Consider the following 22,511-nt stretch of genomic DNA (forward strand, 5'->3'; position numbering starts at 1 on the left):
CAGCTGTGTGATACAGTAACCCAGACGTAATGACCTGACAACGCTTCTGGTTTACCCGGATGTAAATGGCGCCATTTTTAAAAATCAAAAGCATTCGATCACACCGAGCTTGGGGTGAGCAAATGTATTTAGGGGCAGGGAAGGAATCTGGGGTCTTAAAGACCCCGTATTTCTCCATAAAGAGTACCTGTGACATGCCTATTTCTGTCACAAGGGATGTTTACAGTACACTCCCTCTGACAGCAATAAAAATACCCCTATTTACCGGAGTATAAGTTGACTGGGCGTATACGACGACCCCCTAATTTTCAAGTTAAAACATAGGTTTTGGGCTATACTCGCCATATAAGACTACCCCCCCCCCCCCCCTCTGCACCGTAGCGGAGTATAAAATGTGAGGACTACTTTACATGGCCCAAAACAAACATCCCTAATAATCTCCAAGCAGGGTAAGTACACAAACATCCCGAACTATCTCCAAGCAGGGTAAGTACACAAACGCCCCTAATATCTCCAAGCAGGGTAAGTACACAAACTTCCCTAGTAATCTCCAAACAGGGTAAGTACACAAACGTTCCTATTATTCTCCAAGCATGATAAGTACACAAACGTCCTTATTAATCTCCAAGCAGGATAAGTACACATTGTGTAATCTCTCAAAACGCTGGCTGGATGTGTGGGAATACTGTACCAGTATGTACTGTAGCTTTGGCTACATACAGTATACCGCGCTGACCCAATCATGGTGAGCAATGTATTCTATTATTGAATACAAAGCCTGCTCGGATTGGCGGAGTCAGAGAGGCGGGCTGATAATGTTACTCTCTGACTCTGCCAATCCGAGCTGGCTTTGTATTTAATAATGAATACATCGCTCACCGTGATTGGCTCAGCGCGGTATACTGTATTTACCCGAAGCTACTGTACATACTGGTACAGTATTCCCGCACATCCAACCAGCGCTTTGAGAGATTACACCCTGTGTACTTACCTTGGAGATCAATAGGGACGTTTGTTTTTGGGCCATGTAAAGTAGTCCTCACATTTTTATACTCCGCGTATAAGACGACCCCCCCCTATTTTTGGGGGATGTTTTTAAGGTTAAAAAGTCGTCTTATACGCCAGCAAATACGGTAATTAAAAAAACAAAGTGCTCCCATATTTGCCTGCTTGCACATATCAATTCTGCCAGACCTCCTGTATAAATCTAAAGTGGTAACCTGTAAAGACTTTTAAAGCGTTGCCGTTGGATTGTAAAATTTTCGTTGTTTGTCAGCGTTGCACAGGCGTGCACAATTTTAATGCTTGACATGTTTGGTATCTTTTTACTCGCCGTAACATCATCTTTTATATTTTACCAAACAACTGTTATGTTTTGGGGTTTTTTGCATTAAAATAAAAAAAAAGTATATTTTTTCCCCAAAAAATTACGTTTGAAAATCCACTGTGCAAAAACCATGTCAAAAAAAACAACACCAATTTATTCTCTAGGGCCTCTGGTTTAAAAATATATAATGTTTGGGGTTCTAAGAAATTTACTAGCAAAAAAAAACAGAAAAATAGCAGGATAGTTCTCTCTACTAGCAGGAAACAGCAATACAGTATAAAATTGACAAATAGCCTAAAATTTCCTTACTGTGTTAAAAACTGGGGAAAAAGTGCCTCTACATACAATTTAACCACCTGCCTGTAAAACCCCTTTACTACCAGACCATATTTCAGTTTTCTGTACACTTATTGTGCAGGTCATACAGAGGGAGGTTAACGTCACGGTGCTATTATACATATCTGATACAATGGCGGGACAGAGATAAAGGAGTAGATACGCAGGATAAGGCAGGCTATAGACGATTTGAACTGTGTGTGGGCAGGCTGAATGTACCAAGTTGATCAATCGTTCAACTTGGGTAAAACCAGCCTGCCATATTCATTAAATTATCACTAGTGGATACTATTAATAGTCTCTGTCTATGCCCAACTTAAAGCGGAGCTTCACCCAAAAGGAGAAGCTCCGCTTGTCTGCCTCCCCATTTGGCACCTTGCGGGGGGAGGGGGGAAGCAGGTACCTGGTTTTGACAGGTACCCGCTCCAACTTCCTGCTGACTTTTCGCAGTAAACTCATCTGGAAGTTCGGCCCTTGCCACAGCCGGCCCATTGAGAAAACGCATCGCGATTCACACATGCGCAGTTGGAAACCAGCTGTGAAGCTGCAAGGCTTAACTACTGGTTTCCCTTACCCAAGATGGTGGCGCCAGCCCCCTAGAGCCGATTCAAGGACTGGCTCGGACAAGGGCACCGCAGGATATGGGACAGGTAAGTGCCCTAATGTAAAAATAAATGTCAGCAGTCACAGTATTTGAAGCTGCTGACTGATTTTTTTTTTTTTTTTTTTTTGGGGGGGGGGGGGGGCTGGAGCTCCACTTTAATATGATTTCCCTTGTTCCTCTGTTGTAAGAGGAAGGGGCAGATCAGCCACGTAAACAATAGCATGTGATTGCTGTAATGACCAAACAGTGATCACGTGATGCCAGGTCCTTCGGATTGGTTTGGTTAAGTGTCTGTGTGTACCACGGCATCCAATGATGGTGATGGCTCAACACTCATTGCTTAGTGAGTGGAATGGTTACTAGATGGCTATTGCCAAACCCCTGTTTTAAAACCGGTTGCCAAACCACAATTATAAAATGTACACGGGTCGAAAAGAGGTTAATGTTCTGCCATTTTAAATTAATCTTATGTTTGTGTTTTACAGACCTCAGAAACTAAATTTAACTGCAGTCAATGAGTGTATTCTTATGGACAATCTGGAAATATTCAAGAAAAATGGGTTTGATTTTACCTTTGATGAGGATGGTATGTGTGAAGAAAGTTTTGACAATATTTTGACAGTGACATTGGATTCATTCTGATGCCCTTTTTTAATCTTTTCTATAGTGCATGCATTATCAATAGAAACTGCTTTGGGTTTTGTGCAATAAAACATGAAATTGCTATTCCAAAGTCCTCCATTTTTGGATGTAGTGGGGTGCATCTCAGAACTAAATCCTCTTTGTGTAGCCATTCTTCTATTTGTAGTAACAATATAGAAATGTATAAATCTTCCAAACATATACTGTACATGCATGCATACATACAGTATACATTTCTAAAGCAGATGGCTAGGAAGCCATGACAGTAGGGATGCAAGAGATGAAGACATTTTTAATTTCTCTTTCATTCATTGAGGGATACAGCTATGCTTTGGACCATTGCCATTGGGTATAGCACCATCTGCAAGAGTAAAATGCTTGGTACAACTAAATTACAAAATGAAGCTAAGGGGCAGCCCTGCTGGTGGCTAAAACCACCCCACAGTGTGAAACAAGCTTGGTTATTGGCCTAGCATCTAGGAGTTATTACTTTCTCTATCGTTCATCGACAGACGCAGCTCCTTATCTTCATGACTCCTAGGGTTATGCTCCTCCTTCTAGCAATAGGCACTAGGCAGGAAAAAATGTATTCACGCCTATGGGGGGCTATCCTTGCAGGCATAACCCCTCAGACTCTGCTATCATCAAACAGTTTGTTCTGCCTAGTGTTTTTGAATAGGACCTAGCTTCCTGCTGGGACTTCGGTCTTAGCTGTAACAGGGAAAGTTTGTGTTTTTTTTATTTTTTAACCCCCGAGGACCAAGATTAGTTCCGTAGGACCAAGATCCAGAGGAACTACAAGCAACAGCCGGCTGTGGTTTTCACACTGGATAATCTAGATCCTTAAGGTCTCCCAGCCTGGCCAGCGAGCACGAGCAGGTTATAGTCCAGAACTAGGCTTTGCCACGACAGTGCCCCGATGGATGAGGACGAGCCTGCGAGTGGACAGTCTCGCTGGGATGCATCGACCTGGAACGCCCTGAGTCGCAGCTTCCCCTTGACTGACAGCACCACCACCCTGGGTGGGAGGTGATCTGTTTCAGAGTGGCGCACACCTGGTACAGTGGTATGGTGAGTAAAATTGTCCCCCCAAACATCCTTGGCGGTCGCGGGGTGGGCGTGGGTCTCTCCCTGGAATGGTCGGACCTTAGGGGCTCCCTCGGTTCCCTGGCACATGAAGTCAAGTCCTCGGCTGCATGAAGGGGTGCCCTCAACCGAGTCTGTGGTGGGGGGACGTCTTTGATTCTTTTAGGAACCCTGGACCTTCTTGATTCAGGACAAATGGGTTCACAAACTGATCCGATTAGGATACAAGATCGAATTCCAGTCTTGTCCGTCAGACAGATTCTTTCTGTCCAATCTTCAATTATCCCAAGTCCGGTTAAGGGACTTGCGAGGGGCGGTACACGACTTGCTGTCGCAAGAGTGATTGTGCCAGTTCCCGCTCAGGAACGTTTTCAGGGGTTTTATTCAAACCTATTCAACGTGCCCAGAAAAGAAGGCAAGGTGCGTCCCATCCTGGATCTCAAGGCCCTGAACCGCTTCATGCGGGTACAGAGGTTTCGGATGGAGTCCATCCAGTAGTAGCATCTCTGCATCAGGGAGAATTCTTAGCCTCTATAGATATCAAGGACGCATATCTACACATCTCTATCTGTACTGGACACAAGCGGTTTCTTCGCTTTGTGGTAGCAGAGGAGAATTTGTGGTGTTACCCTTTGGTCTCGCCTCTACTCCCAGAGTGTTTACCAAGGTACTAGCGCTGATATTGGCACTGCTGGGGGGGGTACCTGGAGGATCTCCTGTTGAGAGCGGACTCTCATTCATCCTTGTTGGGGGATCTCACGATCACGGTCAGAACTCTATAGGAGTTCGGTTGGAACATCAATTTTCAAGCAATCTGAGTCAGCAAGAAATCCATGCTGACTCCGGTTCTGAGACTGGATTATCTGGGCTTGACTCTGGATTCAGCCTTGGCCAAGGTGTTTCTTCCTCTGGACAAGCTGCGAAAGTTGCAGGGGGCGATTCAGGTGTTGTTGGACAACAATCTGTCCTCTCTATGAGTTTGCATGCAAGCCTTGGGTCTGATGGTATCGACCTTTGAGGCGGTTCTATTTGCTCAGTTCCATACAAGGCCTTTGCAAAGGGAGATGTGGGCATGATATAAGAGATGGTCAGAGACTATGAACAATATACAAGAGATGAATAGAGACTGTTGACAAGATACAAGAGATGATCAGAGACTGTAGGCATGCTGCAAGAGACTGTCAGAGATTGTGAACATGATATAGGATTTGTTGTAGACTGGGAACATGCTTCAAGAGAGTGGTCCCTACACCCGGAGGTGTTCCGCCTCCTGTGTGTCCGGGGGGGACTCCCGAGGTTGATCTGTTTGCCTCTCGCCATAACAAGCAGGTGCAGAAATTCGTAGCCAGGTCTCGAGGTCCTCTGGCCAATGCCACCAACGCACTGGTGGCTCCTTGGGGTCGGTATCGGCGGATTTATGCATTTCTTCCATTGAAACTCCTACAGAGGCTTCAGCGCAGGATAGAGGTGGAAAACATTCCGGTCATTCTGGTGGCTCCAGACCAGTCTCACCGGTCTTGGTACGCAGACCTGAAAAGGCTGGTCACCAACACTCTTTGGAGACTGCCTCTCAGGGAAGATCTGCTGTCTCAAGGTCCGATCTTCCATCCTGCTTTACAGTCGTTGGCCTAAACGGCATGGCTGTTGAAAGTCAGGTATTAAGAGATAGGGGTCTTTCTGTGATTCCTACACTCTTAAAGGCTAGGAAGTCAACTTCCAGGAGGACCCACCATCGTACGTGGAAATCATACATTTCATGGTGTGAATCGCTGAAGGTGCACCCTCGCTTGTTTTCGATCGCTAGGGTTTTGGCCTTTTTGCTGAAAGGGGTTGAACAGCGGTTGGCTTTAAGTACTATCAAAGGCCAAGTTTTGGCTTTGGCTATATATATTTTCAAGGCCCGTTAGCCACGCATGTCCTAATCCAGACTTTTATCCAGGGAGTGCACCATATGGCTCCTCTTAGGCGATCCCCGTTACCTCCGTGGGATCTAAATCTGGTGTGATCTGTTCATCAAAAGTCTCATTTTGAAAACATTTGGGAGATTTCGCTACTTTCTTTTTCTCAGAAGGTTGCCTTTTTGGTGGCGATCACTTCTGCCTGCAGGGTATCTGAATTGGCGGCGTTGTCTTGCCGCTCACCTTATCTGGTGGTACACAGGGATAAGGTGGTACTTCGACCTAATCAGTCGTTCCTTCCTAAGGTGGTTTCTGATTTTCATCTGAATGAAGACATTGTGTTGCCTTCACTTTGCCCTAAACCTCAGCATCCTAAGGAGTATGCCTTGCGTTCTTTGGATGTAGTTCGGGCGATCAGGGTTTATTTAGAGACCATTGAGTCCTTTAGAAAATCAGACATTCTTTTTGTCCTTACTGATGGACTTCGTAAGGGATTGGCTGCGTCTGCTGCGACCATTTCCAGATGGATTAGGCAGACGGTGGTACAGGCCTATTCACTGAGGGGTCAGTTTCCCCCTTTCCCAGTGAAGGATCATTCTACGAGAGCGCTGAGTGCCTCTTGGGCTTTTTGCCATCAGGCGTCTGTGCTACAAGTTTGCAAAGCGTCAACTTGGTTGTCTGTGCATACGTTCACAAATTCTACAAGGTAGATGTGTTGGCTTCCGCGAATGCTTCTTTTGGCCACAAGGTTTTGCAGGGTGCAGTTTAAAAGAGAACTTTAAGTTTACTTTCTTTTGAGGGTTCAATTTTTTCCGGGTGAGCTCCAGTTGATCCTGGTTAAGCTCCATGTTGCCTGGTTGGCTAAGTTTAGCCATTGGGGACTTGTGTTTTTGTTTCTGCATTGTTTCCCACCCCTCATGATTATACTGCTTTGGGACATCCCTATGCGTCATGAAGATAAGGAGCTGCGTCTATCGATAAACGATAGAGAAAACAGTTTTTTTGTAAGAACTTACTGTAAAATCCTTTTCTCTGAAGTTTGACAGATGCAGCACCTGCCCCTCTACTCCTGAGGTATGGGTTTTTTTGTCATCTAAACACTGCTTGCATCTAAACTGTTTGATGATAGCAGAGTCTGAGGGATTATGCCTGCAGGGACAGCCCCCACAGGCGTGGTTAAGTGTTTTTCCTGCATAGTGCCTATTCCTAGAAGGAGAAGCATAACCCTATGAGCCATGAAGATAAAGAGCTGCGTCTGTCGATGAACTTCAGAGAAAAGGATTTTACAGTAAGTTCTTACAAAAATCCAGTTTTTCCTCCTGGAAATCCTACTTCCTTGATTGTACTTCAAGCATGTTGCTGGTTGGAGGCTACATGCTCCTCTCCAGGTGAGGACCTGTCACCAAAAAATGGTTTAGTTAAGGAAAACATTTTCAAAAGTGTAAAAAATGTAACACTTATAATTCACCCCCCCCCCCCCCCCAAAACGTAAATGCATGCCTTCAGGGTGTCTATAGGCAAAAACATTGTTTCCACTACACGTTACACATTTTACATATCGGCGCAAATGCCGGCGTGAGATCAAAATTCCAGACCCATGTTTCATGGCTACGTCTAAACTGATGACCTATAGTGGCTTTTAAAGCGTCGCCTATGGAAAATATAGGATACTGAAGTTTGTTGCTGTTTCATGGGTACACTCAATTTTAAGGTTTGACATGTTTGGGTACCTATTTACTTGATGCAACCTCATCTTTATTTTTTTTACAAAAAAATGGTTAATTTATTGCATGTATGTGCCCTAAAATTAACTTTAGTGTATTTTTTAGTGAAATTTTGCATTTCCTAAACCGCTGCCCTAATAATATAATGTGACAAAAATGATTGGACGTACCACTGTTTTTTTCTCTAGATTGTAAGCTGTCAAAAAATATGTAATGTTTTGATAATTTTATAATTTAGAGTTTTATGTAATCTTCAGGCCTAAAATGATGTTTTAACCCCTTGCCAACCGGCAGCAGTACATATACTATGGCAGGTCGGCTCTGTCCCGCGAAACAACGTAACTGTACGGCGCTTCACGGGACCGCGAGTGGGGGCGCGCACACCCATTCGCCACTGGGGAAGGTTATCTGTGGGTCCACCGGCCGCAATTACCTCCGGCACCCGCGATCTCTCCCCATGGAGACAGAACGGCGATCTGCCGTTGTAAACATGGCAGACCGGTGTTCTGTCAGCAATGAACACAGGGCTCCTGTGTTCCTCCTATTTAGGAACACAGGTCCCTATGTTCATTCCATAAGTCCATCCCCCACACAGTTAGAAAGCACCCCCTAGGGACACATTTAACCCTTTGATCACCCCCTGGTGTTAACCCCTTCCCTGCCAGTGCCATTAGTACAGTACCTGCATATTTTTAGCACTGATTACTGTCGCAGTCATGCTAAAAATCGCTGATCGCTGCCATTACCAGTAAAAAAAAAAAAAAAATTACATACATCTTTCCTCCAGTTTGTAGACACGATAACTTTTAAAACCAATCAATATACACTTATTGGGATTTTTTTTGCCAAAAATATGTGGCAGAATACAACTTGGCCTAAAATTATGAAAAAAACAGATTTTTTTTATTTATTTTTTATTGGGAATGTTATATAGCAGAAAGTAAAAATATTTTTTTTTTTTTTCTTTCAGAATTGTCGCTATTTTTTTGTTTATAGTGCAAAAAAAAAAATCGCAGAGATACCACCAAAAGAATGCTCTATTTGTGGGAAAAAAAGGACATCAATTTTATTTGATATAGCTTTGCACGACCGCGCAAATGTCAGTTAAAGTAACGCAATCGCAATAAAGGCCTGGGCATTAAGGGGGAAAACCTTCCGGTCCAGAAGTGGTTAAACATATGCAAAAAACAGCTTTGGTAGCAAAAGGGTTTTTGGAAGCAATCACTTGTTTTATATAAATCTTTAAATAAACCCAATGCATTTTGTTTTTTTATTTTTTTAAGATATTTAGACAACTTTAAAATGTATATACTCAGCAGTATGTTAAAATGTTATTGTTTTGTTTTTAGCTCAAATCATGGAAAGAGTCAAATTAGTTTCTTTGCCTACAAGTAAAAACTGGACATTTGGCCAACAGGACATAGAGGAACTTATATTTATGCTTAGTGACTCCCCAGGAGTGATGTGCAGACCCTCTCGTGTTACGCAGATGTTTGCCTCTCGAGCATGCAGGAAGTCTGTAAGTTTAAAAAAAGAAGTCCATTCTTCTACTTTCATCATTTGCAGGCTTTACAGTGCACAAGCATTTAAAGTGGATGTAAACCCTCACATATACCCAGTGAAGTGAACAGCTTCAGATGATACATAGAGATGAAACAAATCTCCCTACATAAGTTTTATTTGTTTTGTATATTTGCTTCCTTCCTTCCTTCCTTCAGCTTTCTACAATGTTTAGAATGTGAACATCATGTTAGAATTTTTTCTTCCTGTTTAAGCAGTAGGAGGGGTGTCTGGTCATACACAGCTGATTGGAGGAAAGGCACCCTCCTCCAAATAGGCAGAGGAAGGAAGAAACCTGAAGAGCTGTGCTGTGAATAGACCAGCTCTCTGCTAACCTATCTCTATGCACCCACCCGACAAAAATTTCCAGCAGCTTTTATCTCCTGTGTCAGAACTTTATAATGCTAATAACAGAGGAACAGACTTAGCGCTTTGCAGAGAGAGAGAAGTTAACACTACAGATATGTGCCCAGGTCAAATTTCATGAACAGGGTTTACATCCACTTTAATATAAGGTATATCCCTTACATGAGTAACTCTGTTTGTACCATAAAGATGCTCAATAGGCTTTTGCAGTACAATGCATCATAACTTATACTGTAGATGACCCTTCTGAAAGCCAAGATGCCAATAGATCTTGGGCTTCTGCAACTTGCCAACATTTCTTGGTAATGTGTAACTTAAAGTGTAAGTTCAGCCTTACAAAAAGCACACTGTGCTATCCCATATGGGTATAGTGACATAGTGTGTTAAGCCAACCTACCAGCCAGGATTCCCTTATCTGTTTAAACAATGAATTCCACAGCTGCATTTAAAAGAAGCTTCTTAAAATCTGCTGTAGCCGGCAATGTCTCCGTCTCAAGTTATTGTAAGGACTGAACAGTAATTAGGAACAGTGCCCTAGCACCTGGGCATCCCTTTCTGTCCTTTTGTGTCACTCACTTACGCTGAGCTCAGCGTGGGCAACAAGTGAGAGGACACACTGCACACCTGCAGTCTCAAAAGAACCAGGATGGCACTCCCTTCCATAGCACTAGAGGGCAGTAGTTCCAATGACTGCTCCATCCCTACAGTAACACAGGATAGAGCCATTGCTGAGTACAGATGATTTTAGGAAATTTCTTTTAAATGTGGTTGTGGAATTCATTGTTTAAACACTAAGGGAATCCTGGCTGATAAGTAGCTTTAGCACACTATGCTCATAAGGGACAGCTTAAGGTGCTTTTTTGTGAAGTTGAACTTACAGCCCATGTCTTTTTCTCAGTCGTACAACACAAGACACACAAGACTTGTTTTTTAAGATTACTTAGGTTATGTTGCCAAACAGGCAGGAATCCCCACCAAGATATAACCCTTCCCAGCTTAGCTAAGCCTCACTTTTTAACTAGTTTTCTTAGGTGATGGGTGTGCCTTCCCATGTCTCTCTAAAGACCCATTTCATAGACATTGATTCCCATACATTCTGGCCTGTTCCTAATACCCCTCTAATAGGGGAAGAGGTGAGCTTTTTCCAGAACGCTTGCTACTGCCAGTAGTCTAAGGTGTACCTATAACCTGTATGCAAGAGCAGGGACGGCCTGTAATGCTTCCAGATGACACTGGATCCTGTAGGCAGTGATCTGAGTATAGTGTACCAGGTGAACTTGCTGGCAGGATGCTTTAAAAGTTCTGGGCATGATTCTCCATTGGCGAATGAAGTCCCCTGAAGGCCCTGATAGTGAAGATTGGGCCTTGTGGCCCTGCTACATGAACTATTGAGTTGTTGCAGTTTTTTCCATGAGCGTCCCTGTGCATTTGAGCAGTGTTTCTGGCTGTTAATGCGTTGGGGGTGCTCCACTGCAGTAATGGTTTTCAAAGGGACTTTTTTGCGGATGCACAATAACATTTATAACACCATTAGTGTGTTTGCAGCTCCATTCAGCTAGCGACTTGCTATCTTGATACAGTACCTTTACAGCATGACTTCACAGGGCACAGCAAGGATCTAGGGACCACTAATCCGAGGGTTTGACTACCACTTTATTGTTTTGGCTTGTGCCTACACTCTCAGCTGGGTGACCTCCCCCTCTGGGGTTTATAGGTCTACAGACCCTCAGCAAGCCATGGCCTCATGTAGGCAGAGAGGTGGACAGGACGATCAGGTGGGCTCCCAAATACCTCTGTCAGTCAGCCCTGCATTGGCTCCCTGGAGGGCCAGATACGCTCTGAATCCCTGCCTTTATGTGGTATCTCCATTGTCTCAGGGGAATACTCCTCCACATTGTGTTAAGGAATTTTCTGCAGCCATATCTGCACTACGTAATCAGCTCTCGAGGGTTTTAACTGGCTTGGGATGCAAACTTGGATGCTCTCCTTCCTCTCATCCTCTTTGGAGGGTGGATAAGGCATCAGAGGGAATTCCTCAGGATCAGGAAGTGGATGTAGAGGAAGCTGTTGAGGATCAGGAATCATGAAGACAAGTTATTCCAGGAGAAACCTTATAGTCTAGGGCTGTCTGAGGCATAGAAGACCATGGTGGGCTTCCTCGAAGATATGTGTTAGGCTCTAACCTTAAGTTACCTCTACCAGAATCCTCTTCCTACTAAAGTCACTGGTTTTGGATCCTGGGTCAAAAAAAAAAACCCCCAAGTTCTGTCTGGTGCACCCTCAATTAAAAGAACTGATGTATGCCATTTGGGATTACCCAGGCTTTCGCAGCCACCTGGACCAAGAAAGTCCCAAATGACTGGATCTGCAAGGTTGTACCCAAAGGCTAGAAGATGGAGTTTTGCTGCTTCCCCCACCCTTTAAGCTTTATGCACTTAGGGGTATCTACAGATCCACAAACAAGAGCCATTTTCTTTGTGACCCTCAAAAGACCACTATCCATTGGGGTCATCTCATCTATGCTGGCAGAGGATAAGTCTCACAACTTCTGGTCTAACCTGTTCAGTTCCAAAGCCAAACAGAGATGTTTGACCTATTCTCGACTTCAGAGGTCTCAACAAGTTCCTGAAGTTACAAAAATTCACAATGGAGTCCACCCTGTCGTTAATTGCTTTGCGTCATCAGACGGACTTCCTGGCATCAGTGGCTGGTTTCAGCAAGTCGCAATGAGGGACAGTTTGTGGCACTATCTTTTGGCCTGTCCATGGCCCCCAGAGTTTTCACCAAAGTGTTGGCTCCGCTTCTGCAGTTGAGGAGCAGGGGTATGCCCATCATGGGGTACTTGGACAACCTGCTTCTCAGGGAGAATATGCCTCAGAAGATGACATTTTATGTCCAGCAAATGGTAAAAGTCCTGAAGAGGTTCCTCTGGGTGCTAAACCTTCATAAGTCTGTCTTAGTTTCAACACAATGCCTTTGATTAGACACAGCAGAAGGAAAAGGTACAGCTTCCACAATAGAAATGCCTGTCTCTTCAAGCTCAGGTCCCTGAAGTAGCTGGAAGTTCCTTTGATTCAGGCATGCATTAAAGTGTTTAGGAAGTTGGTATCTGCAGTCCCCTAAACTCAGTTTATTTTAGAGCTCTGCTCAATATCCTGTCAAAAAAAAAAAAAAAAAAAAAGAGTCTTTGAATCTGCCAATGCATCTGACTCAAGACCAAGTCAGCTCTGAAATAGAAGTATTTGCTTGCTCTAGAAGTCCCTAATTAATTTTGAAAATCTGGAATAGGGGATATCAACAAAGAGGATATTGTGACAACCTTCCATTCGGTGAATTGTAAGGTCTTGCCAAGAGATGCCAGCCTGTCCAGCTGGGGAGGTGCTGTGGAGAGCCTCTTGGTTCAGGGAATGTGGTCATCGGAGGAGCAGAAGTTGCTTATCATTTTCCTGGAATTTTAGGTGATTTGGATAGCTCTTGTACACTGGTGTGTCTGTCATCTGGGTCTCCCTGTCAGGGTGCAGTCAGAAAATGTCTTGGCTGTGGCTGCTAAGGAGGAAGCAGACCTAAAATTGCCTTGGGCAGAACTACACATTCTAGCACATTCTTCTTCATGTACATTCCGGGCATGGAAAATTGGCTAGCAGACTTTCTTGGCCCTCTGCAGCTGAATCTGGGAAAATGGACCCTTCACCCAGAGGTTTGTCTACAGAGATGGAGGGTTTCCACTGATATTGATTACATCAGCTTTGCAAAGAAGAACGTGGTTTGCCGACATTGTAAATCTCTTGGCAGATGTACCATGATTGTCCAGATTTGCTGTCTCCGGGTCCAATTCTTCATCCTGCTTTATGGTTGCTGACTTCGATGTCATAGCTGTTGAAGCCCTAGTCATGAAGAAAAAGGGGTTTTTCTGATTCTGTAATTCCAACCCTACCTGAGGCTAGAAAATTTACCTCTGGAAAGTGTATCATGGAATTCTTATTTTGCCTGGTGTGAGATTGATAAGTTTAGTTCCTGACAGTATGTCATGGGGACATTCTAGCTCTTACTACCATCAGGGGACAGATACCGATGTCGGCTTTGGGCCATTTTGTTTCTGAAACCTATTGCATCTCATTCTTTGGGTAAAGAATTTGTGCAAGGTGTCATATGTACTGTTACTCCTGTACTGCCTCCTTTTCTGTGAGATCTTAACTTGGTTTTGTCTATTTTGCAGACTTTTCTCTGTTTTTTGAACCTCTCAGAAATCTCTTACACATATGGTTGTCTTTCTGATGGTCAATACCTTGGCTAGCAGGGACTCGTAGATGGCTGAGCTTTCCTGTAAGGAACATTACCTGGTTCTTCACAAGGTTAATGTGGTGGTGAGGCCTTGGTCTAATTTCATACCTGGTGGTTTCTTCATTCTACCTAAATCGGGACCATGTGCTACCATTGTTTTGTCTTAATTCTAGGCATACTAAAAAAAATGGTGCTTCACTCTTTCAATGTTGTTGATTTTTAATCTGAAGTGTACAATTTAACTTTGACTATCTGATTCCCTGTTTGTTCTTCCTGCAGGTCCTCACAAGGGTCAAGCAGTTTATCAATCTACTATTTCTACAGGGATTAGTCAGCTCATTTCTCAGGACTATTGTATCATGGGAAAGTTGCTCCTTTCAAACTCTAGGCTCATCTACACCCATTGGATTGCTTTGTGGGCTATTCAGCAGCAAGCTCCTACTGTTTCATTTTTAAAAGCCATTACCTGGTCTTCTTTTAGGACATTTACTATGTTTTGACAGGTAGATATTTATGCCTCTGCAGAACAGATGCTAAATTTGGGTGTAAGGTCTTGCAGTCACCTTTGTAGGGAGATTCCCTCTGTTTGGTTTTTGAGTGTGTTGACATTGTTGCTATGTTGTTTACCTCTTATGCTCTGGAAATAAGCTTTGGTAATCCAAAGTACTCATGATTATCTGGTCCTCTGTGTCCTGTGATTAAGAAATTGGAATTTTTGATTTACCTGTGAAATCCTTTTTTCAGAGTACACCACAGAAAAGAGATCCATCCCCTCTTGCCTGTGTTCCTTATTGCTTGCTACAAAACTAAGGCTGAGTTCACACTGGCATTAAAAGCAGGCATTTGAGAGGCGTTAAAGATGCCCCTCAAATGCCTATGCACAAGATACTATATACACATTGTGCTGTTCACACTATCAAAACATGAAGCGTTAATGTTTCTTTGCTTCAACATGAAAGCCTCATGTCGAGTCAGGATGCATTTGAAGCCTTTTAACACCTCCCAGTCAAGTCTACGGTAACGCTTAGCAAGCGCTCTGGCAGGTGTTTACGGCGTGGTTTCGGTGCACTGCAGTTGCGGCATGTTAAAAATAGTTTTTTTTTTTGCCATTTTCTCTTGTGGAGCAGTTTAACGCTGATCAAATGTGCTGAAACCACGCAGAGGGCGTTTATGGAGCATTTTTAACGCTTGTAAAACACCCCATTCTAAATGGGCAATATACTTTGAGAATGTCTGGTATGACGAAACGCGTCAGGATCTCATCATAGACCGCCTATCTTGATTACAATTTTGGTGTTTTACCTGTGGATGCTTGTAACTACATTTCTGCTTTTTAAATAAACCTTAATAGCAGTTTTACACTATGTACTCTCCTTTGGCTTATTTACATGGTGAATGAGGGATTTACCCTTCCGCCTCTCCATTGATTGTGGGCCTGTGGGAACATTCTATGGTAACATCCACTATAGAGGAATCCAGGATCTTATTTGTGAAGCTCGTTTGGCCTGTATGCTATATGGCAGTATAGGTCCATGCGATTTGGTGAGCGCATAATTTATTATTTGTTCCATCTGGTGACGGGATCTGACTGCCGCTCTGATCATCTTTACCATTGCTGGATTCCATACTTCACCTGTGGATTTAGTGTGTTCTATGCTCACTCTTCTTGCTATATGGGACTTTTTTCACCTATTTTTGTTATGTTTTTATGATTCTTATTATACACCATCATATGTACAGTTCTATTCAAAATTATTCAACCCCCACTGAAATTGATTGTTTTGGCCAGTTTGACATTGATTTTGATCATTCAGTCATCCTGCTTACAATTAAATCAAAGAGGCACGTGTAGGTCAGACAAATATAACATAACATTTATAATGAAATAACCACAAATGTCTTTTCTGTGCTCACATCATTATCAGTTTTATTCAACCCCCAAGTGACATTCAATCTTAGTACAATGACATTCAGTACTTAGTACAACATCCTTTTACAGTTATAACAGCTTTTAAACGTGAAGCATAGCTTGACACAAGTGTCTTGCAGCGATCTACGGGTATCTTCGCCCATTCGTCATGGGGAAAAGCCTCCAGTTCAGTCACATTCTTAGGCTTGTGCACTGAAACTGCTTTCTTTAAGTCCCACCAGAGGTTCTCAATCGGATTTAAGTCTGGTGACTGTGATGGCCACTCCAAAATGTTCCAGCCTTTAATCTGCAACCATGCTCTAGTGGACTTGGAGGTATGCTTGGGATCATTGTCCTGTTGAAAGGTCCAACGTCTCCCAAGCCTCAGGTTTGTGACGGACTGCATCACATTGTCATCCAATATCTCCTGGTACTGAAGAGAATTCATGGTACCTTGCACACGCTGAAGCTTCCCTGTACCTGCAGAAGCAAAACAGCCCCAAAGCATGATTGACCCCCCGCCATGCTTCACAGTAGGCAAGGTGTTCTTTTCTTCATAGGCCTTGTTCTTCCTCCTCCAAACATAGCGTTGATCCATGGGCCCAAACAGTTCTAATTTTGTTTCATCAGTCCACAGAACACTATCCCAAAACTTCTGTGGTTTGTCCACATGACTTTTGGCATACTGCAGTCAACTCTTCTTATTCTTTGGAGACAGCAAGGGGGTGCGCCTGGGAGTTCTGGCATGGAGGCCTTCATTACGCAGTGTGCACCGTATTGTCTGAGCATAAACTTCAGTACCCACATCTGACAAATATTTTCTCAGTTCCTCAGCAGTCACACAGGGACTTTTCTCCACTCTACGCCTCAGGTAGCGCACAGCAGTCGAAGTCAGCATCTTCTTTCTGCCACGGCCAGGTAGAGTTTCAACAGTGCCCTTTGCCTTGAATTTGCGAATGATGCTTCCTATGGTGTCTCTTGGTATGTTTAACATCTTTGCAATCTTCTTATAGCCATTGCCCTTCCTGTGAAGAGTAATCACCTCTTCTCTTGTCTTCCTGGACCATTCTCTTGACTTCACCATGTTTGTAACCACACCAGTAAATGTCTAGAAGGAGCTGAGTATCACAGTCATTTTAAAGCTGCCTAATTGGTGCTTATTAGGCTTTATTGCTGCTCCCTGAGATCCACAGATGTTTTCAATACCTGATTGAAAACACTTCAATGAACCTCTGTTCTTCAGAGTGGTAGTCTTTAAGGGGTTGAATAATTGTGTCAATGAAGAATTCACAAAAGAAACATTTACTACTGTATTACAAAACCAATTGATGTCATTTTAGTTGCATATGGTTCTTTAAGAAGTCCTTGTAGGATTTAATTCTGAATACAATTACAAATGTACACTAAATTCCCTAAAACCCTTTACAGTATTGGGGGGGGGGGGGGGGGTAGAATAATTTAGAATACAACTGTATTTATGGGACTTTTCTTCACTGGTATTTGACAAGGGGTTATGTTTTTCATATGCACAATTATTGTGAATACTCAAGGTTCACTAATCATTTCTAGCGCTGAACTTTTATCCATTTTGTATTTATCACAACCCCATACTAAAGCTCATTGACCCCTGTCTGACGCCCATACTGATGCCATAAAAATGCTATAGGAGCGTTTGTTGAGCGTCAGAAATTTAGTCAAGTGTGAACAAGCCCTAAGAGTTAGCTATGCTGTGGAGGGTTATGTCTGGTCAGGGATTCCTGCCTTTTTATTTAGCAAGTGTCCATTCACCTGAAGGTGGCAGCATAAACCAAGTAGTCATGAATATTATGAATGAATATTAAAGCGGAGTTCCACCCATTTTTAATAGGTTGGAATACATAGATCTTTGTAATCCCCTTTAAAATGGCTTTTACCAATGGAAACTTTTTTTTTTTTTTTTTTGCTAGTAAATACCTTAATTTTGGCTTTATTCCTCCTCTCCTCACTTCCTGGTCCGATCGGCGATGACGTCATTCGGCGATCCGCAGTGTCTGCTGGGATGTATTCTACTTGCAGTAGCTGTATCTGGACTGAGCCGTGCCTGCCCCGCCTCCGCCCCGCCTCCTCTCATTGAATTGCATTGTATGAATGTATTAAGGCCGTTCTCTGCCCAGCCTCCGCCCCGCCTCCTCTCATTGAATTGCATTGTATGAATGTATTAAGGCTGTTCTCTGCCCAGCCTCCGCCCCGCCTCCTCTCAATACAACTCAATAAGAGGAGGCGGGGCGGAGGCTGGGCAGAGAACAGCCTTAATACATTCATACAATGCAATTCAATGAGAGGAGGCGGGGCGGAGGCGGGGCAGGCACGGCTCAGTACAGATACAGCTACTGCAAGTAGAATACATCCCAGCAGACACTGCGGATCGCCGAATGACGTCATCGCCGATCGGACCAGGAAGTGAGGAGAGGAGGAATAAAGCCAAAATTAAGGTATTTACTAGCAAAAAAAAAAAAAAAAAAGTTTCCATTGGTAAAAGCCATTTTAAAGGGGATTACAAAGATCTAAAGTTCCAAAAATGGGTGGAACTCCACTTTAAGTCGTCTGTGTTCTGTGATATACTCTAAGTAAATTATTTTATAGGTAAACCAGAAATGTCATTTTTTTTTTCAGCATGTGAGAATATTCAGTTGAATTCTGACTCTTGCAATTGTCTGACACTGTGTTGTACTTGCAGGTGATGATTGGGACAGCATTAAACCTGCATGAAATGAAAAAACTGGTTAAACACATGGGGGAAATTGAGCAACCGTGGAACTGCCCACATGGGAGACCCACAATGAGGCACATTGCCAGTCTGGATATTATTTCACAACACTAACTTTAAATTATGTTTTCAAATACAAAATGTACTTTTACAGTGGAGAATATAAGTGTAGCTGCTTTTTAGGGTTTAAAGCTAACTACATACTGCCCCCACCACCACTCATGTAAAGAGACACATGGAATAAAGTTAGAAAACAGTCAGTCCCTGCAGGGTGACATCAAAATCCTAGGAACTCTGATTATCCCAAAGCTGATGAACGGACATTCCTGCACTGTGCTAAAGCATCTTGTTGTGAGATTTGGGTTACTCAACGTTCCCATGATCTTCTTGAAGGGACTGTGAGATCATCCTCTTCTGTGCAAAATGTAGGTGCAAAGTAAGTATATTTTACTGTTTTCTCTGCCTTTTTTTTTTTTTTTTTTTTACAGTTACAATGAAGAATTTTACATGGGAATGGGCAGTATGTATTAAGCGGACCTGCTATTTTAGTGCTTTATTACTTATTTACTGTCAATTTTTATGATTGCGCAAACAGTACTTTGAAAATAAGGTACATAAAACTAGAGGAAAGGCCCACAGCAGTTTGCAAGAGATTCACACTTTTATTTTCTAGTTTATACTGTGAAATGCTAGTGGATTGCAGTAGGAAATGCCTCACATTCCTTTGATAAGGATTTTATAGTTGAGTTCCCTCTATTTTGAATATTGACAGATCCCCATTATCGTGACTTTTATTTTGTACATGCCAGCATTTTGAAATAAATTATTTTATAAGGAACATATTTGTGTCTCTTTAAATGTTCGTGATTGTGGCAATATTGGTTTTGTGCAAGTAGCGTCTCTCCAGCATCTCTGATGTGCAAATTGTATAAAGGATACACTTGTTACAGGTTGCAGCATAATTGAAAGACACAGGCCCCCATTGCACAAACTGCAGTTATTTACAGTTCACAATGATCATACGAGTAGTCCTGTGACAGTAATGTGTGTATTATTTTCCACTATGATTGGTGTTGATCACTGTAAATGCTGCAATTACATTGGTGGTCATTGTCAATGCCCCTGTTAAGTTGATTGTGAGTAAAAAGGATCAGTCTGGCTTGGGTAAAAAGAAGTTTGTCCTACCTTTGCACAGAAAAGTATAACTATTGTTTTACCCTTTTAGTCTAGTATGTGGTCATTGAGGAAAAAATGCCCCCTTATATTGTTATTCAGGGTAGGGGTGAAAAATGCACCTTTTCATTGACAGTCGTTGGGAGGCAGCATACTCACTTATATTGGTGGCTAGTGGAAGTGTTTTTTTTTTTTACACACATAGTTTGATTTACTAAATATATATATATTGATATACTGTGCACTGCAAGTGCCAAACAAAATCAAAGAAAATTCCCAGCTCAACTCACCAACCAGCCTTCAAACAACCAAATTATCCTGTCTAACAGTTTGCACAAAAAACAGGGGTTTAGTTTGCACACATTTGCAAATACATGCGTAAGCTGCAGAGCCACTGCATGGCACCCCAGTATTATCTGCAGTCCTAAGTCTGCAAGTGCAGTTTCTCTAGATCAGAGGGGACGCTCTGCTAATTTCGATCATTCAATCACATGGAAGCAAAAATGCTGTTTTTTGTTTTCCTTGCATTTGATTGTGTATTCTTTGCAAAATGAAGCTTTACCTCATTTACTAAGCTGTGGAGCAAGTGCGCTTGCAGTGCACAGTAAACTTTAGTAAATCAACCCCTTCAAGCTTTCTCCTGTCCACAGTCAGTTTGTAAAGATACCCATTCATTGATGGGAGCAACCAGGGCATTTTACAAACTGTCCATAATAATTAATAATTAAAAAAAAAATAAACTGGATGAGCAGGGAGTGGGAAGGTGAACATCACTGTATGCATCTTAAGTAACCACATACTTACAAAATTGACAATTTATATATTGCTCTAACTTTCCATTATCTGCACAGACGTTTAGGAGCCCATTCACATCTTTGGGCTGCATTAAGGAAGCTTGTTAATTTAACGGGCTTCCCAGTGCACCAAAAAGCTATATGCACTACTGTATTTTTAGTATAACAGCACAATGCACAAGAGTTTGTCACTGCTGCACTTTGGTGCTCTGCAACACAGTTTAGGAAGGAAATAGGTGTCTGGTGTCATTCAGAATGAATGCCACTACAGTGCACCAACGCACATAACATGCATTTTCACACATTGTGGTAATTCGGCCCCTGGAGGATTTAGTGTACCGCTCCGGCTAATGTGCTGGTTCAGGAAGCAGTGTAGTTGGTGGATGCATTGGCTACTGCGGGATTGCCGGCGAGGGAGTGGAGCTCATCCTGGCTTTTGTGACCACTGAAGAGAGGAAGGAAGGGATCCCCAGTGCCTCACCACACAAGTGTACGGTGGTAGGAAAGACAACCTCAGCCTGGACTCCTGCCAGGCCATGCCCCCAATGCATTTTTCTCTACCCCCCCCCCCCCCAAGGCTTAGTAATGGGGACAAAGAACCCATATGCATGGGGGAGTATAAGAGCATCATCAGTAGCCACTGATAAGAGCTGTCAGGTGTTTGTAATTGATCGTCTTAGATTGTGAGGTGGGAATGAGGGAGTGAAATATGAGGGTGGGGAAAAAGCAGAGAAGAGAGCAAGAAGAAGAGAGTATGCACAGGATATGAGAGTGAAAAGAAAATCTGTATAACTAGAGGTGGTGACATGGAAAGTATGAGTAGTGTGGTAATGGAGGTGGTACTAATATGTACAAAGCTTGAAAGATGTAGATGAAAACGTTCATCGCTGTGTAGAGCAGGAAGGTGTTTTAATTAAAAAAAACAAAAAACAAAAAAAAAAACCACCTTCCTGCTCTACACAGCGATGACAGTTACAAGGCTATTTTGGAACAAGTACTTCGATATGTAGCAAGAAGAGCACAAACCATAGGTAACATCTCTAATAGCATGTACATATATACCTCCAACTCCACCACACGGACATGGCTAAATACTACGGGACTTTTTAAATGCGGTGCCACCAGGTGTTCTACTTGCAAGTTCTAGGAGATCCTCACATCATAACCCCTTGCTCCAATGGCATATCTTTAACCATTAAACAACTGGTAAACTGCCACACTAAGTATGTAATCTACGTGGCAACCTGCATTGCATGTTGCATTCAATACATCGGAAGGACCACGAGGCAACTCCGTGATAAGATAACAGACCACCTTTTTAGATATCAGAACTAAAAAAACACAAATATAGCTAAACACTTCAATCAGTTTCACCAAGGAAACACACAAGCCCTCAAAGTTCAAATCATTGAAAGAATTAACCACCCGGCGCACGGTGGTGACCATTTTTCTCTTTTAGATGTAGAAGAGACGTTTACTGTATTTTCAAGATGGACACCGGAATCCCAAAAGGCCTCAACTATGAATGGGACATTATCCATTATTATGAATCGGCAATGCCAATATCCATTTCCTTATTGTATTCTTTCCCTCCAAAAAAAACAAACAAATAATAATTCTTCCTTCCCATTCAATATTTGCATATAAACAAACATAATATGATCTACTCTATTCCACTCATTTATATATTGATAGGAGTCCCAGAAGGAAGCCTCTTCTGAAGACGATGCATAAGAAAGCCCGCAAACACTTTGCTGAAGACAAGCAGACTAAGGACATGGATTACTGGAACCATGTCCTGTGGTCTGATGAGACCAAGATATACTTATTTGGTTCAGATGGTGTCAAGCCTGTGTGGCAGCCACCATGTGAGAAGTACAAAGACAAGTGTGTCTTGCCTACAGTCAAGCATAGTGGTGGGCAGTGGCGGCTGGCCCTCCATGGGGCGGGGGCGTCAGTGGCAGAGGTGGACCACACCATACCCTCTCCCCCCCCCCCTGGACCACACCAGCTCGCACACCAACCCCCCCCCATCGCCGGCTCACTTACATTATAGCGCTAAAGA

General features: G+C 42.9%; 1 protein-coding gene across 1 annotated transcript in view; it reads left to right on the plus strand.

The window, feature by feature from the left end:
• PMS2 (PMS1 homolog 2, mismatch repair system component) overlaps positions 1 to 18,715 on the plus strand; it is an 89,374-nt gene extending 70,659 nt beyond the window's left edge. Inside the window, exons 13-15 of the mRNA XM_082261883.1 lie at positions 2,753 to 2,853; positions 8,967 to 9,136; positions 18,450 to 18,715. Coding sequence (XP_082118009.1) covers positions 2,753 to 2,853; positions 8,967 to 9,136; positions 18,450 to 18,593 — 415 coding nt within the window. The 3' untranslated portion in view covers positions 18,594 to 18,715. The remainder of the gene's footprint in view (positions 1 to 2,752; positions 2,854 to 8,966; positions 9,137 to 18,449) is intronic.
• The last annotated feature ends 3,796 nt before the right edge of the window (positions 18,716 to 22,511 follow it).

The sequence above is a fragment of the Pelophylax lessonae genome, assembly GCF_965119305.1.
Source record: "Pelophylax lessonae genome assembly, chromosome: 6".
NCBI classification, from domain to species: domain Eukaryota; kingdom Metazoa; phylum Chordata; class Amphibia; order Anura; family Ranidae; genus Pelophylax; species Pelophylax lessonae.